We start from the raw sequence: 12,914 nt of genomic DNA, 5'->3' as shown, positions 1-12,914 counted from the left end.
TCTTGAAGAAAACAAATGCTAAATTATGGCATTGAGCCAAGATGGATAAAATTTCACTAACTTGTTATGCTTTCAAAGTCATTATAAGAGTTTATATCAGTTGAGATTTGGGTCTACCATGCCATCTAATCTTAGAAATATATCTTGATATTCATTGATTCTCTTGATCCTCAAGCTCAATATTTTGGTGTGAATGGACAATGTTCTCGGTGTAAGAGGATATTGAAGATTTTACATCAGTTACAAACAAAACTAATCTATAATATATAAATGGAGACAAATTTCATTTTATTAAATTAATTTTGTAAAATTAAGTTATACTTAAATTAAAGGTGCAATTTGTATTATGTAGTAAATTCTTAATGAGTTTTTTTTTTTTATATTTGACTCAACTCAGGAATTAAATAAGGTTTAGGGTTTGGGTATCCACAACTCTTGTAACCAAGTTCAATTAAATTAAAATGGGTTAAATATGATTTTAGTCTCATAGTTTTCATGTGAAATTAAATTTTGTCTCTAATTTAAGGTTTGAATAATTTTTATCCTCAAACTCTATCAATGAACGGATGTAATCCTCATACAATATTAAATATTTGTTAGGGATCAAATAATATCATCACGTATGTGTCTATGTATTTTCTACATTAACAAACTTATCATAAGAATTAAATTCATTCATTATTAAAGTTTAAGAATGTAAACAATTCAAAATTTAAAATAAAAATGAAATTTAATTTTGTATGAAAGTTAAAGAAAAAAAAACATATTTAATTTAATTAAAATCTATTTTTTTATTTAATGTATTAGGTAAAAATATTGTTATTCTTTAAACTTGGGTTTTGCAAGGTGGGTGTGGCTTGAAAACTGAAAGTAAAGACGTTTGAAATGAAAACCATATGAATGAGTTTTTTCTCCTTTTTTTTTTTTGTGTGTAAACTCATGGAGATGTGAGCTTAAACGGATAGCTCTGTTCGTATACCTAACTTTATTCATGACTATTTATTCCGAAGGAAAACCAATTGACCATTTGTTTATATCTGATGTAATAATTTATTTATTTATTTTATGAATTTCATCTTTGAGTAGTTTTAAGGGATGGATATATAATATATAAAATAAGAAAAATAAAGATATTGTGGAGGGATTAAGCAAAAGCTCATGTAATACTAGAAAAACTAAGAAAGATGTTAGGTGAATTTAGGCCTGAGAGTCAATTCCATTAATTAAAATTTTAACATATTTATTTTTTATATATAAATGTGTTGATTTTGCAATTTGATTAGACAACATTTTGATTTGTTTCTAATGTCTGAAGATACAATCTTCAAATTAGAAAAAAAAAGGTCTTGATTAGAGTTTATTTCTAACCAAAATTTTTACTAATGCAATAAGTAATTTAACTTCAATCATGACTTCTACAAAGTTTAAAACTTTAAGTTATTAAAGTAAAAACAACTTTTTATCTGAAAAATAGCTCCTTTTTTAATAAATTTAAAAAAATTAAAATTTCATAAAACTTTTATTTATTTTTGAGAAAATGTAACCTTAAAACCTTAAAAATAACATTACATAGAGGTATTCATAAGAAGTAAATTAAAATCTGATATAGTTATCTTTCTAACGAAGATGATCTAATACAAATTGCCACACGTATATAAATAAAGAGCACGTAGGTTTCTTTCACTCAATAATGTTCCATCTACCATTCTCATAGTTAATGGAGATTTGTGTTTATGTTTTTTAAAATTATTCCTCTCTTCTACCGCCTATAACTTTTTTTTTTATTATCAAAAACATCTCGTTTTTTTTCTTCTATCTTTTAAATGAATTTATATAAATATATTAAAAATTATAATAAATGATTATTCTATTAAAAAAATACCTTTTTAAATAGTGTAATAATTTTTATTATTTAAAAATGATAATAATTTTCACATTCAAATCAAATGTGAATTATTAATTATTAAAATAGGAATAAACTTTAAAGATGACACATATTCAAATGTTAAGTGGAGGTATGAATATATTATAAAATTATCCATCACAAAAAGAAATAAAAATTGCAGAAGTCATGAACTTATCCAAACATTTTAAGTAAGGAAATTTAAAAGCATAATAAAGCTTGGTGACGAAAGGAGAAGAAGAAAAAGGATTGATGGGAACACGCAGTAGAAAGTGACGAAAGAAGGAAAACCTTGGACACTTGATGATGATGTGTGTGACAACTTTAATAAAACCGTCAGATACATTGGAGACAAGAAAAAGTGGTGATCTTATCAACTCCCCCCATTTCTCATCCCACCCATCTAACAAAGATACGCTCAAATTACTTCATTTCTAAACTAAATTTCGTCTACTTCATATTTATAAAAAATATATATAATTCTTAAAAAAAGTTTTAATTTTTCTGGAATACAAATGGAGAACTCAGTTTTATAAAATTTATTTCTGCTTATTTACTGTGTAAGCGGATAAATGTGATGTGTACATAAGGTTTGTGTCAATTTTAATTTTAATTTCAAATCATAAAGCATGTATCCTATTTTAATTTTATTTTTAAATTAATTAAAACTATTAAATTTTTTATTTAAAAGATAATAATTCAGACTTTATTTTAACTAATTAAATTTTATTTATATTAACTTTAATCATAAAAATAAAATTATAATCTTATAATTTTAATCTATTAAATATTTTCTTGTCGTGAAATATTCAAAATTTTTACAATTACTTGTATTTTTCCATATCTGTTCCTTGAAATAAATAGCTCTACTTTTTTTTTTTCAATATCCAATAAAATCTATCTATTAATTTTTCTTCAAATCATCTCTCAAATGCAAATAACAAATTTCATTAGGTGAGTTTGTACGGAAACAATGGCAATGTATCCAATTCACATTCAACAATATGGAATCACACGTTGATTTGTAGAATTAAAGTGGCATTCTTGATATTTTGTAGCATTTTATTGGTGGAGAGATTGTAAAAATAGGGTGGTGTTATGATGGAATTATGCTTATTGCCTATTTTCCAAGAAGGGAAAATCTCTGTGAATTGGATTGAAGCTATCCCATGAGAAAAAAGAATCCAAACCCTGAACCCATTGTTGAAAGGAATTTTGCTGAAGGTAAGAGGATTCACCCACAGAAGAAAGGTTGCTAGAATCATCCACTGAGAAACAAGAACTACAATAAGAGCTAGTGCTGGCTTTGGTTTCTTGGCTCATCCATGATCCCAACTCCAACTCTGACCACAACACTTCATAATTGTTCAAAAAACCAGTGGTGTCATCCCATGATGTAACCTTGTTTTCTTCAACTTTGTCTTCTGTTTTTGGCTCTTTTCCTGTGGTGCCATGCATGTCCAAGGGCTTCTTCTCCACACCTTGGTCACACCCTTTTGAAGTGCTTTTTTGCTGTTTCTCTGTGTTGAGTTTGTCATCCTCACCACACTGTTGCTGCTTTTGCTCATTTGGCTTCAGGGTCAAAGGGTCCAAACCAAGGACCTTCAACCTCTTTCTTATTTTTGTGTTCCAATGGTTCTTGATTTCATTGTCTGTCCTCCCTGGAAAATGTGAGGCAATCTTAGACCACCTGAAAAATGTCTCATTTGTGTTAGAAGACATCGATATTTCTTTTGTTCGGAGGTGAGTTAAAAGTTCAAAAAGATTGCATAGGATGGTGATTTTGATGGCATATATACATATAGATATACCTGTTACCAAGACATGAATGTAGTTGTATAATTTGATCCTCTTCCATTTCAGTAAAACCACCTCTCTTGAGGTCTGGTCTCAGATAATTAATCCATCTCAATCTGCAGCTCTTTCCACATCTCAACAATCCTTCACCACAAAGCCAAACAGAAAGAAAAGAAAAAAAAAATGCAGAATTCAAATAACACAACTTTTAAGGCAAAATCACAAGTGAACAATTTAATTTTTTTTCACAAAAGAAATACCTGCTAGCTTGGGAACTACTCTCCAACAGTGAATACCATTGTTGAGAATGAAATTGATAAGCTTGTGATCTTCCTCAATAGTCCATGGACCTCTCTTCAAACCAACCTTATCACAACAAGGTTGTCTTCCCATTTTGGAACCTACCCTTTTGCCAAAAAACAAGATATATCTTAAAAATGAAAAGGAGGGCACTTAAAAAGCAGCTTAATTGAGGTTGAAGCAAAGATGCTGCCAGTTCATTCACCCATTTAAATAAGGGCAGGGTGTCCTTTCAGAGGGGTGACAAATGATTGGATGGAAGTTACTTTAGTTGAAAGCTGTGAAAGGCATGCAAGGGTTGTCATTATAAAATCATGCTCAACAACACCACCCTTCTTCAGACAAGATCAAGAGTTTCTGTTCAACAACAAAATTTTTCAATTCAAGAAAAAATAACCATATGTGAGTCCACCCTTTTGACAATTTTTCATTATTTGGACCCAAAATCTCCTCTTTTTGATACTATCCCTTGCAAGCACCATCAAAATATTGAGTTTGATGGGATTCCCTGGTCCCAAATGGCTGGCAAGCTTTGTCCTTGTAATAAGCACTTCACTCTTTTCATCTTTCACTATAAATGTATCATTTACCTTCACCAATATTATGTACTGATATCATCAAATTCTTCCATTGATTTGGGGATTGGAACATTGGTAAATTGACAATGAATAAGGTACAACAAAAGCATATGTAAGCAGTCAGAACATATATTTTTAATATGTTATATCAAACTTTTGTGCCTTCTTTAGTTGTTCTATCTCAACTTCATACTATCTTTTGGATAATTTAGCAAGTTTTTACCACTTATAGTTAGTGACATTGAGATTAAGTTTCTAAAGGAAATTGTTATATTCAAAATTTGTGTATTAAAAATATAGAATTACACAATAAGAAAATTATCAAATAATGACCAATTTTATGATAAAAAAAATATATTTAGAGACCGATTTAGAAATCAATTTCTTAATTAATGATTAATTTATAGACCAATTTTTTTATAGTCAAAACCTAGGTAGTTAATATTAGTGACTAATTTATAATTAAAACTATTTTAATTATCAATTTAGAGACTAATTATAATTTTTTGACACTATTTTAATTACCAATAATTTTTAATTTATAAATTTGCATCTAAATTGATCATTACAATGACTAATTATTTTGTCACTAAAATTAGTTATTAATCAATGATTTTCTTGTAGTGTTGCAATTTTTTTAATAGAAATTAATTAAGATTGATGAATGTTTTACATTAATGATATGGTCTCTAAATTATGTTTTGAAATTTTTACTATCTTCCTTTTCTCCTTTCTATAGTAAATTTCAATCCAAGAATTTTTAGCTCAGTTACAAAACAGTTACCAGCTCTTTGTCCAATGCCCTTTTTCATAAAACAGTGATGACGAAATGTTTTAACATTCATAGTAAGTTTAAGAAATGTAGGAGTAATTTCTGTTTTTGCAAGTCCAATATTTTATTAAAAAGTTTAAATCTTTCCGAAAAGAGCATTGATTTTCATAAATTTAACCAAGAGGGGTGTTGATTTTAATCATTAAAAAGAGTAAAGGTTAGTAAAAAAGGGGATCTATCTATCTACTTGGTACCTTCACTATGTACCATGTGTTTCACCTATGTTTTTTTTTACAACTTAAAACAAGTAATCAATTATTGCGAGTGAGACTGAAATAAAGTACAAGGGTACGGTTATATATGCTTATATATGCACACATGTTAAATGTCAAAACCACAACATTGGTTTAACCTAAGTGCTAATCATTTTTGTTAATGTGCATTGCCCTAGGAAATCTTTTGACTAATGATTAAGACTACCAAAGACCCTAAAATGAGGAAGAAAAAGAAAAAGAAAGAAAGGCAAAGCTAGTGGCCCTTAAGCTTTAATCATAAGTTGCAAAAAATTAGTTAATTTAGAACCCACCATTCTCCTAATTAGGAGACATTAGTCCACAAAACATTTGGAAAATTTGCATAATAATTTCAAAATTAAAGAGAGTTTTGCACAAAATTAAGATAGCAACATTTGGTCATGGTTACCTAATGGGTTTTATGCTAGGATTAAACACTATGCGAAAAAAAATGAATTATGTTCATTGTTATTAAATATAAGCCACTTTCAATTTCAAAAGTTTTATTTAATGTTATTATTTAAAAAAAAAATCATGTATTTAATTTTTGGAATCATCTCCAATACATATGTATGTACTTTGGAAAATATATTCATGTACTTATGAAGTAGAAAAACATATTAAATCTAACCATCATTTCTAATGTAAAATTAGTTAATTTTATTTGTATACGAGTTTTAAGAGTTTTTTGTCGCGTGAATTCTCAGTTCACTTTGTTGAGAACGAAATATTCTTGTATAGATTAAAAATTTTACTTGAAGTTGTATTATGATGCGTTATAGATTTGTACACCAAACTTTTGATTATCCATGTTTTTTTTTTTATTTTAAAAAAATTAACCTCATTACAATTTCCTAATTCTTATTTATTTTAATAGTGAGTGAAACTTACAGCATTTTCCTTTTTCTTATATTACAATGAAAACAAATGATTATTGTTGGTTATTGGCTAATCTTAAAAGATATTTATTAAAGTAAAAAAGCAATTATTTATTGCTTTTTTTTCACAATTTTTTTTTTCAATTACATATCTAACACAAATTAGTGAGTATATATTTGAAGAAATGTGACACTAAAGTAAATATATACCAAATGTATTGTTAGGTTGTGATTAAAAAATCTATTTTAGTTTTAGTTTGTTCGGTGTGACTTGTATATAAGTCTTTTCTTTCATTCAGTTGTATACATTGCTCACCATACTTGTGATTCAACACTTTCACTTTGTCTATATAAAATCTTCTCAGATAGAGCAGCTTTTCTTTTAGCGATGCCTTTCTGTTCCAACAATTGTGATCTGGAGCAAAGGTTTGAGGATGGAACCTGGTGCGTTTTCAACAAATCTTCCTATTCTTAATGGAAAGAACTGGACCAGATGGTGTGTGCAAATGAAGGCCATTTTTGGTTCTCAAGATGTGGCTGAGATAGTTGAAGAGGGATTTTCAGCCCTGGGTAAAGCTCCAACAAATGAACAGAAGGCTGCTTACAAAGAAAACAAGAAGAAAGATTGTAGAGCAACCGTCTTGATTCATCAGTGTGTTGACGAACCACACTTCGAGAAGATTGCAGGGGCTGCAACTTCAGAAGAAGCTTGGAAGATTTTGGAGCAATGTAATGAAAAGGTCAAGAAATTAAAGAAGGTCAGGTTACAAACTTTGCGCCGTCAATTCGAATTGATGCAAATGGAGAGCAATGAGAAAATGACAGAGTACTTTAATCGGGTTATCACTCATACGAATGCAATGAAGGGCTGCGGGAAAAAAGTGAAGGATAAGTCTATTGTTGAGAAAATCTTGAGGCCTCTTAATCCAAGATTCGACCATATTATGGTCACGATTGAAGAGACAAAGAAAATTGAAGAGATGAAAGTCAAAGAACTTCAAGGCTACTTAGAGGCACATGAACAAAAATTATTGGAGAGAGTCAGAGAAGCCCAATTACAATCAAGCTTTGCTGGCTCAAACATCAAAGAAAAGCGGAAACAATTCCAGAGGTGGTTTCCGAGGTCGAGGTCGTAGGAGAAACTCCAGAGGTGGATATGGAAGAGGTGGTCAGAATCAAGATCAAGAAAAAGGTAGCGAGGATCATTCTGATAACATGCAGCGAAATTCCAATGGTTGGCGAAGAGGAAAGAGAAAGAGTGATAAAAAGAGAATAAAGTGTTTCAATTGTAATCGAATTGGTCACTTCTCAACGGAATGTAAAGCAGCACCAAACAATTCCGATTATAGGGATAATTAGTCAAAGACAGACTATCAAGCGCATATGGCGAAGGAGGAAAGTAGTGAGATATCAGAGGAACCTGTGATCTTGATGATGGTCACCCAACCAAAGAGATCAAGTGATGAAATCTGGTATATTGATTCGGGCTGTTCGAATCACATGACTGGTCATCGTGAGTGGCTAGTCGATCTTGATGAAAGGAAGAAAAGTACTGTGAGGTTTTCATATAACAGGTTCATACAAGCCGAAGGTGTAGGAAATGTAGTTGTGACAAAGCAAGATGGTAAACAAGCCATCAATTCTGATGTCTTATACGTGCCTGGGATGAAAAGCAATTTGATCATCATGGGTCAGTTGTTCGAGAAAAGATATTCGGTGAGAATAGTTGACAACTTTCTTGAGGTCTGTGACACAACAAAGAAGACTGTGATTAGAGTGTCATTAGTCAGGAACATAACATTTAAGGTTAGCCTGAACAACCTTGATACTCAATGCTTTTCCGCTGTGATATATACTGATGAATCCTGGTTGTGGCACCTAAGAATGGGGCACTTAAATTTCAGAGACTTGAGTCGAATGAGTTCTGAAAAATTGGTGAGTGGTCTTCCATTGATCAAGACTCCTATAAAGGTTTATGAAAATTGTTGGATTAATAAGCAGTCCAGAACCTCATTTAGTAATTTCATTACATCAAGAAGTAGTGAAATACTATAGGTTGTGTATAGTGATGTATGTGGACCATTTGAAGTCTCCTCATTGGGAGGAAATAATATTTTTTGCTGTTGGTTGATGACTTAAGCAAAAAAATGTGGATATACCTATTGAAAGCTAAGAGTGAGGTGTATAAAATCTTCAAAGAATTTAAAGTTTTAGTTGAGAAGCAGTCTGGTAAAGTTGTGAAGGTGTTATGAATTGATGGTGGTGGGGAGTTTGTTTCAGGTGAAATGGAAAGCTTCTGTAAAGAACAGGGAATTGTACATGAAGTAGTAGCCCCATACACCCCACAACATAATGGAGTGGCAGAAAGAAGGAACCACATTATTCTAAACATGGTAAGAAACATGATTAAGCAAAAGAATTTACCACACAGCTTTTGGGGAGAGGCTGCCATGACTGTAGTGTACATGTTGAATCGTTGCCCCACCAAAAGGCTTAATTCAATGGTTCCGGAAGAGGCTTGGACTGATGTCAAACCATCTATAAAAAATCTGAAGATCTTTGGCTCATTGTGTTACAAACATATACCAGATCAAAGGAGAAGAAAACTAGATGATAAAGAAGAGCCAATGATATTTGTATGGTATAATTCTATTGGTTCCTATAAACTGTACAATCCCAAAGAAAGAAAAGTATGCTTTAGCCGAGATGTTCATTTTGAGGAGTCCAGATCTTAGTATGAAGTGGTTTCCACGACGTCTGCAGAAATGGAATTTAACTGAGAAGAAGAAAGTCATACCAAAACCAACACTCAGTGCATAGAAGGAAAATCAAATGACAAACCAACAAGACAAATAAGGTTTCCCTCAAGCCTTCAAGATTATCAGGTGTATCCTGACAATTCCATAATTGACGATGACAATCTGGTCCAGCACCTGACATTGATGGCCAATTTTGAACCAGTAAGTCTTGATGAAGCTATTTCAAGTGAAGTGTGAAGAATTGCCATGGAGGATGAAATAAAGAGCATTGAAAAAAAATCAGACCTGGGAGATGGTAAATCTGCCAAGAGACAAGGTACCCATTGAGGTAAAGTGGGTGTTCAAGACTAAACTCAAGCTAGATGGATCGGTTGCAAAGTACAAAGCAAGATTAGTGGCAAAGGGCTTTATGCAAAGAAAAGGAATTGATTTTTCAAAAGTGTTTGCTCTAATAGCCAGACCGGAGACCATTCGACTGATTGTGGCTCTAACTAGTTGGAAGAATTGGAGTCTGTGGCAGATGGGTGTCAAGTCCGCCTTCTTAAATGGAACGTTGGATGAAAAAGTGTTCATTACTCAACCTCCTGGATTTGTGAGTAAGGGCAATGAACATAAGGTGTTAAGATTAAGAAAGGCTTTGTATGGCCTAAGACAAGCACAAAGAGCATGGAACAAAATGATTGACAATTTCCTTCATAGAGTTAGTTTCGTGAAGTGCACCACGGAGTACGAAGTGTATGTCAAGTCTTTAAATGTTACAAGGATAATGCTAATCTGTTTGTACGTGGATGATCTTTTAGTTACTAGAAGTAGCTCAATTTGCATAAATCAATTGAAAGAAGATCTGAAAAGAGAATTTGAAATGACTGATTTGGGTGCCCTATCATATTTTCTAGGACTAGAGTTTGCTTATGATAGGAGAGGAATTATCATGCATCAGAGAAAGTACATCCTAGAAGTGTTAAAGAAGTTCAACATGTTGGATTGTAATCCAGCAACAACACCTACAGAGCTTAGCTTGAAACTCATACAAGATGAAACTGAAGCCTCGATGGATGAAACTTTATATAGGCAGATGATTGGAAGCCTACGATACATATGCCATAGCAGACCCGAGATTACCTACAGCGTTAGAATTGTAAGTAGATTTCTAAGTGACCCTAAACAATCACACCTGGTTGCAGTGAAACACATTCTAAGATATCTTAAAGGCACCCTGGGATATGGTCTTATTTTTCTTCATCAAAGCAAAGAAGGTGATCACCTAAACTGCTAGCTTATTCAGACTCTGATGGGACTGGTGACACAACTGATAGAAAAAGTACCTCAGGACAGGTTTTCCTGCTGTTCGGATCTCCAATATCTTCGAGTTCAAAGAAGTAAACAGTGATCACCCTTTCCATTTGTGAAGCATAATACATTGCTGCATGTTCTGTAACATGCCAGGAACTTTGGCTCAAGACTTTACTCAAAGAATTGAAGATGTTTAATGATGACACTGTAGAATTACTAGTGGATAGCAAATCAACTATTGATCTAGCCAAAAACCCAGTGTCTCACGGAAGAAGAAAGCATATCGACACTAAATACCATTTTTTGCGAGATCAAGTCAGCAGGAGAAGCATCAAATTGAAGCATTGCAGGACTAAACTTCAATTAGCTGATATCATGACTAAAGCTTTGAAGTACGAGAGGTTCAATGAGATGAGAACATCCCTGAATGTTCTTGATTTTCATTTGTAGAAGTTTTTTAATCATAGAAGGGTGTTCGGTTGTAATTAAAAAATCTGTTTTAGTTTGTTCGGTACTGACTTATATATCAGTCCTTTCTTTCATTCAGTTGTATACCTTGCTCACCATACTTGTGATTAGACACTTTCATTTTGTCTAAATAAAATCTTCTCAAATAGAGCAGCCTTTCTTTTAGCGGTACCTTTCTCTTCCAACATGTATCTTTTGAGATGGACAACCATTTCACTAAAACTCACTCTCTAGACTTAAATATAAATATAAATTATCTTTTATTTTATTTATCAATTGGAAATGAAAAAAAAATAACAAACTCATTACAAACGCAAACTAGCAACACTTATTGCATCAACCATTAAAATATGCTGAACTTGAGTAAGACAATTTGGAAATGACCGAAATTGATTCAATGAAGAGAGGCATTCTCTTTTGCAAGCCAATCACACAAATGCGTCTATAACCAGATGAATATATGCATTGTCAAAGAAAACATCCTTTTCAATTTTATTTAATGTTATTAGTTAAAAATAAAATCCTTATGTTTATTAGATATCATCTCCAACTATGACTAGGAATTATTTATACTTTTTTTTTTCTCAGTGTATAATAATAATAATAATAATAATAATAATAATAATAATAATAATAATAATAAAAGTCTATACACTTATTTTAAACCTACGTACTACTTTAAGGATATTTTACAAAATAATTCCCAAAATATTTAATCTAGATAGATCACAGTATTTGAATATTTTTATTTGGTCGGCATAAATCATAGAAGAAATTAATACCAAAAGCACTACATAATGGCTTACACTCAGAACAACATTAAAGTTCAACTCATATACACGGTTAATCTTGGTTTTGCATTATCAGTTAGAAACTAGAAACTAGTTCACAGATCATCAATAGTAGTATATTGTGTACAGTGGTGTGGATCTTGACCGATAATTTTGGAAGAGATAAAATAATGAATAAATAATTTAGTATAATTGTAATTACAAAAAAAATCACACATATAAAGGATTGTCTTTTCTTCCTTCATATTTTTTAACTTATCAATAGTTGAATCATAACTAAAATTTAATATGGAACTCCTTATCTGTAATTTGTTGAACCTTAAGAAAGGATTCCTCTAATTTAACAATATGATACCTTATGATAATTTTTATCATGCTTCATCGTTCCTTTATATCACTTTTAAAAAATGAATATATTATTTATTAATATTATGTTTTTAATTTTAACAAAAAATAATTCATCATAATTTAATAAAAAAATAACAAATTAAGAGTTACTAAAAGAAAAATTTATGATAATCAAGTCTCAATTAAAAGATGATTATGATACAATACTTTTTCTCCTATATTCATAAAAAATGAATATAAGACTTATGAGATAAATAAAAATACTAACAAATACTTCTGTATCAAGTGGACAAGAGAGTTTTTTTTTTCTTTATGAATGAAAGACAACTAATAAGAAATAAAAGCAAAAATAATGAGTTGATATCTAAGTTTTTGTTTTCCAAAACAAAAAAAGATGTATATAATGTGTGAAAATTCAAAAACACAATAAAAAAAATCTTAATAAATATTTTTATTCTTCATCACATTTAATTTTTTGTTCATTTATTTAATAATATTAAATATTATGCTTTATGAATAAAATAAAAACATACTTAATTTATTTCTATTAATTTTAATATATAAATTAAAAAAAATTAAAAGTAAATATATATAATAAAAAAAATTAAAAATTATGGGAGGCCATAGCAACCCGCCCGTAAGAAGCTCTGCCGTTGATTGTGTATCTCAGTTTTTCAAAACCCATTTGAATCTATATGGCCTCAAAAGGGTCATCAATGATCATCAAAAATAAT

The 12,914-nt window shown here is 30.7% G+C and overlaps 1 protein-coding gene and 1 pseudogene across 1 annotated transcript; one reads left to right on the top strand and one right to left on the bottom strand.

Moving 5' to 3' along the window:
- Window positions 1-2,830: 2,830 nt before the first annotated feature.
- Window positions 2,831-4,142, bottom strand: LOC114182456 (myb-related protein 315-like). Its single transcript, XM_028069326.2, has 3 exons — window positions 3,961-4,142; window positions 3,715-3,844; window positions 2,831-3,593 (listed from the first exon to the last, which is right to left on the bottom strand). Exons 1-3 carry the CDS (start codon window positions 4,091-4,093, stop codon window positions 3,017-3,019), a joined length of 840 nt encoding a protein of 279 aa, XP_027925127.1. The 5' UTR covers window positions 4,094-4,142; the 3' UTR covers window positions 2,831-3,016.
- A 2,713-nt stretch (window positions 4,143-6,855) lies between these two features.
- Window positions 6,856-9,565, top strand: LOC146886848 (uncharacterized; annotated as a pseudogene).
- Window positions 9,566-12,914: the final 3,349 nt, after the last annotated feature.

This window comes from Vigna unguiculata, chromosome 4 (genome assembly GCF_037176805.1).
Source record: "Vigna unguiculata cultivar grain cowpea cultivar isolate G323 ecotype 2 chromosome 4, ASM3717680v1, whole genome shotgun sequence".
NCBI classification, from domain to species: Eukaryota; Viridiplantae; Streptophyta; class Magnoliopsida; order Fabales; family Fabaceae; genus Vigna; species Vigna unguiculata.
Note: the sequence above shows the minus strand (reverse complement) of the source record. Positions and strands in the feature narration are given on the sequence as shown.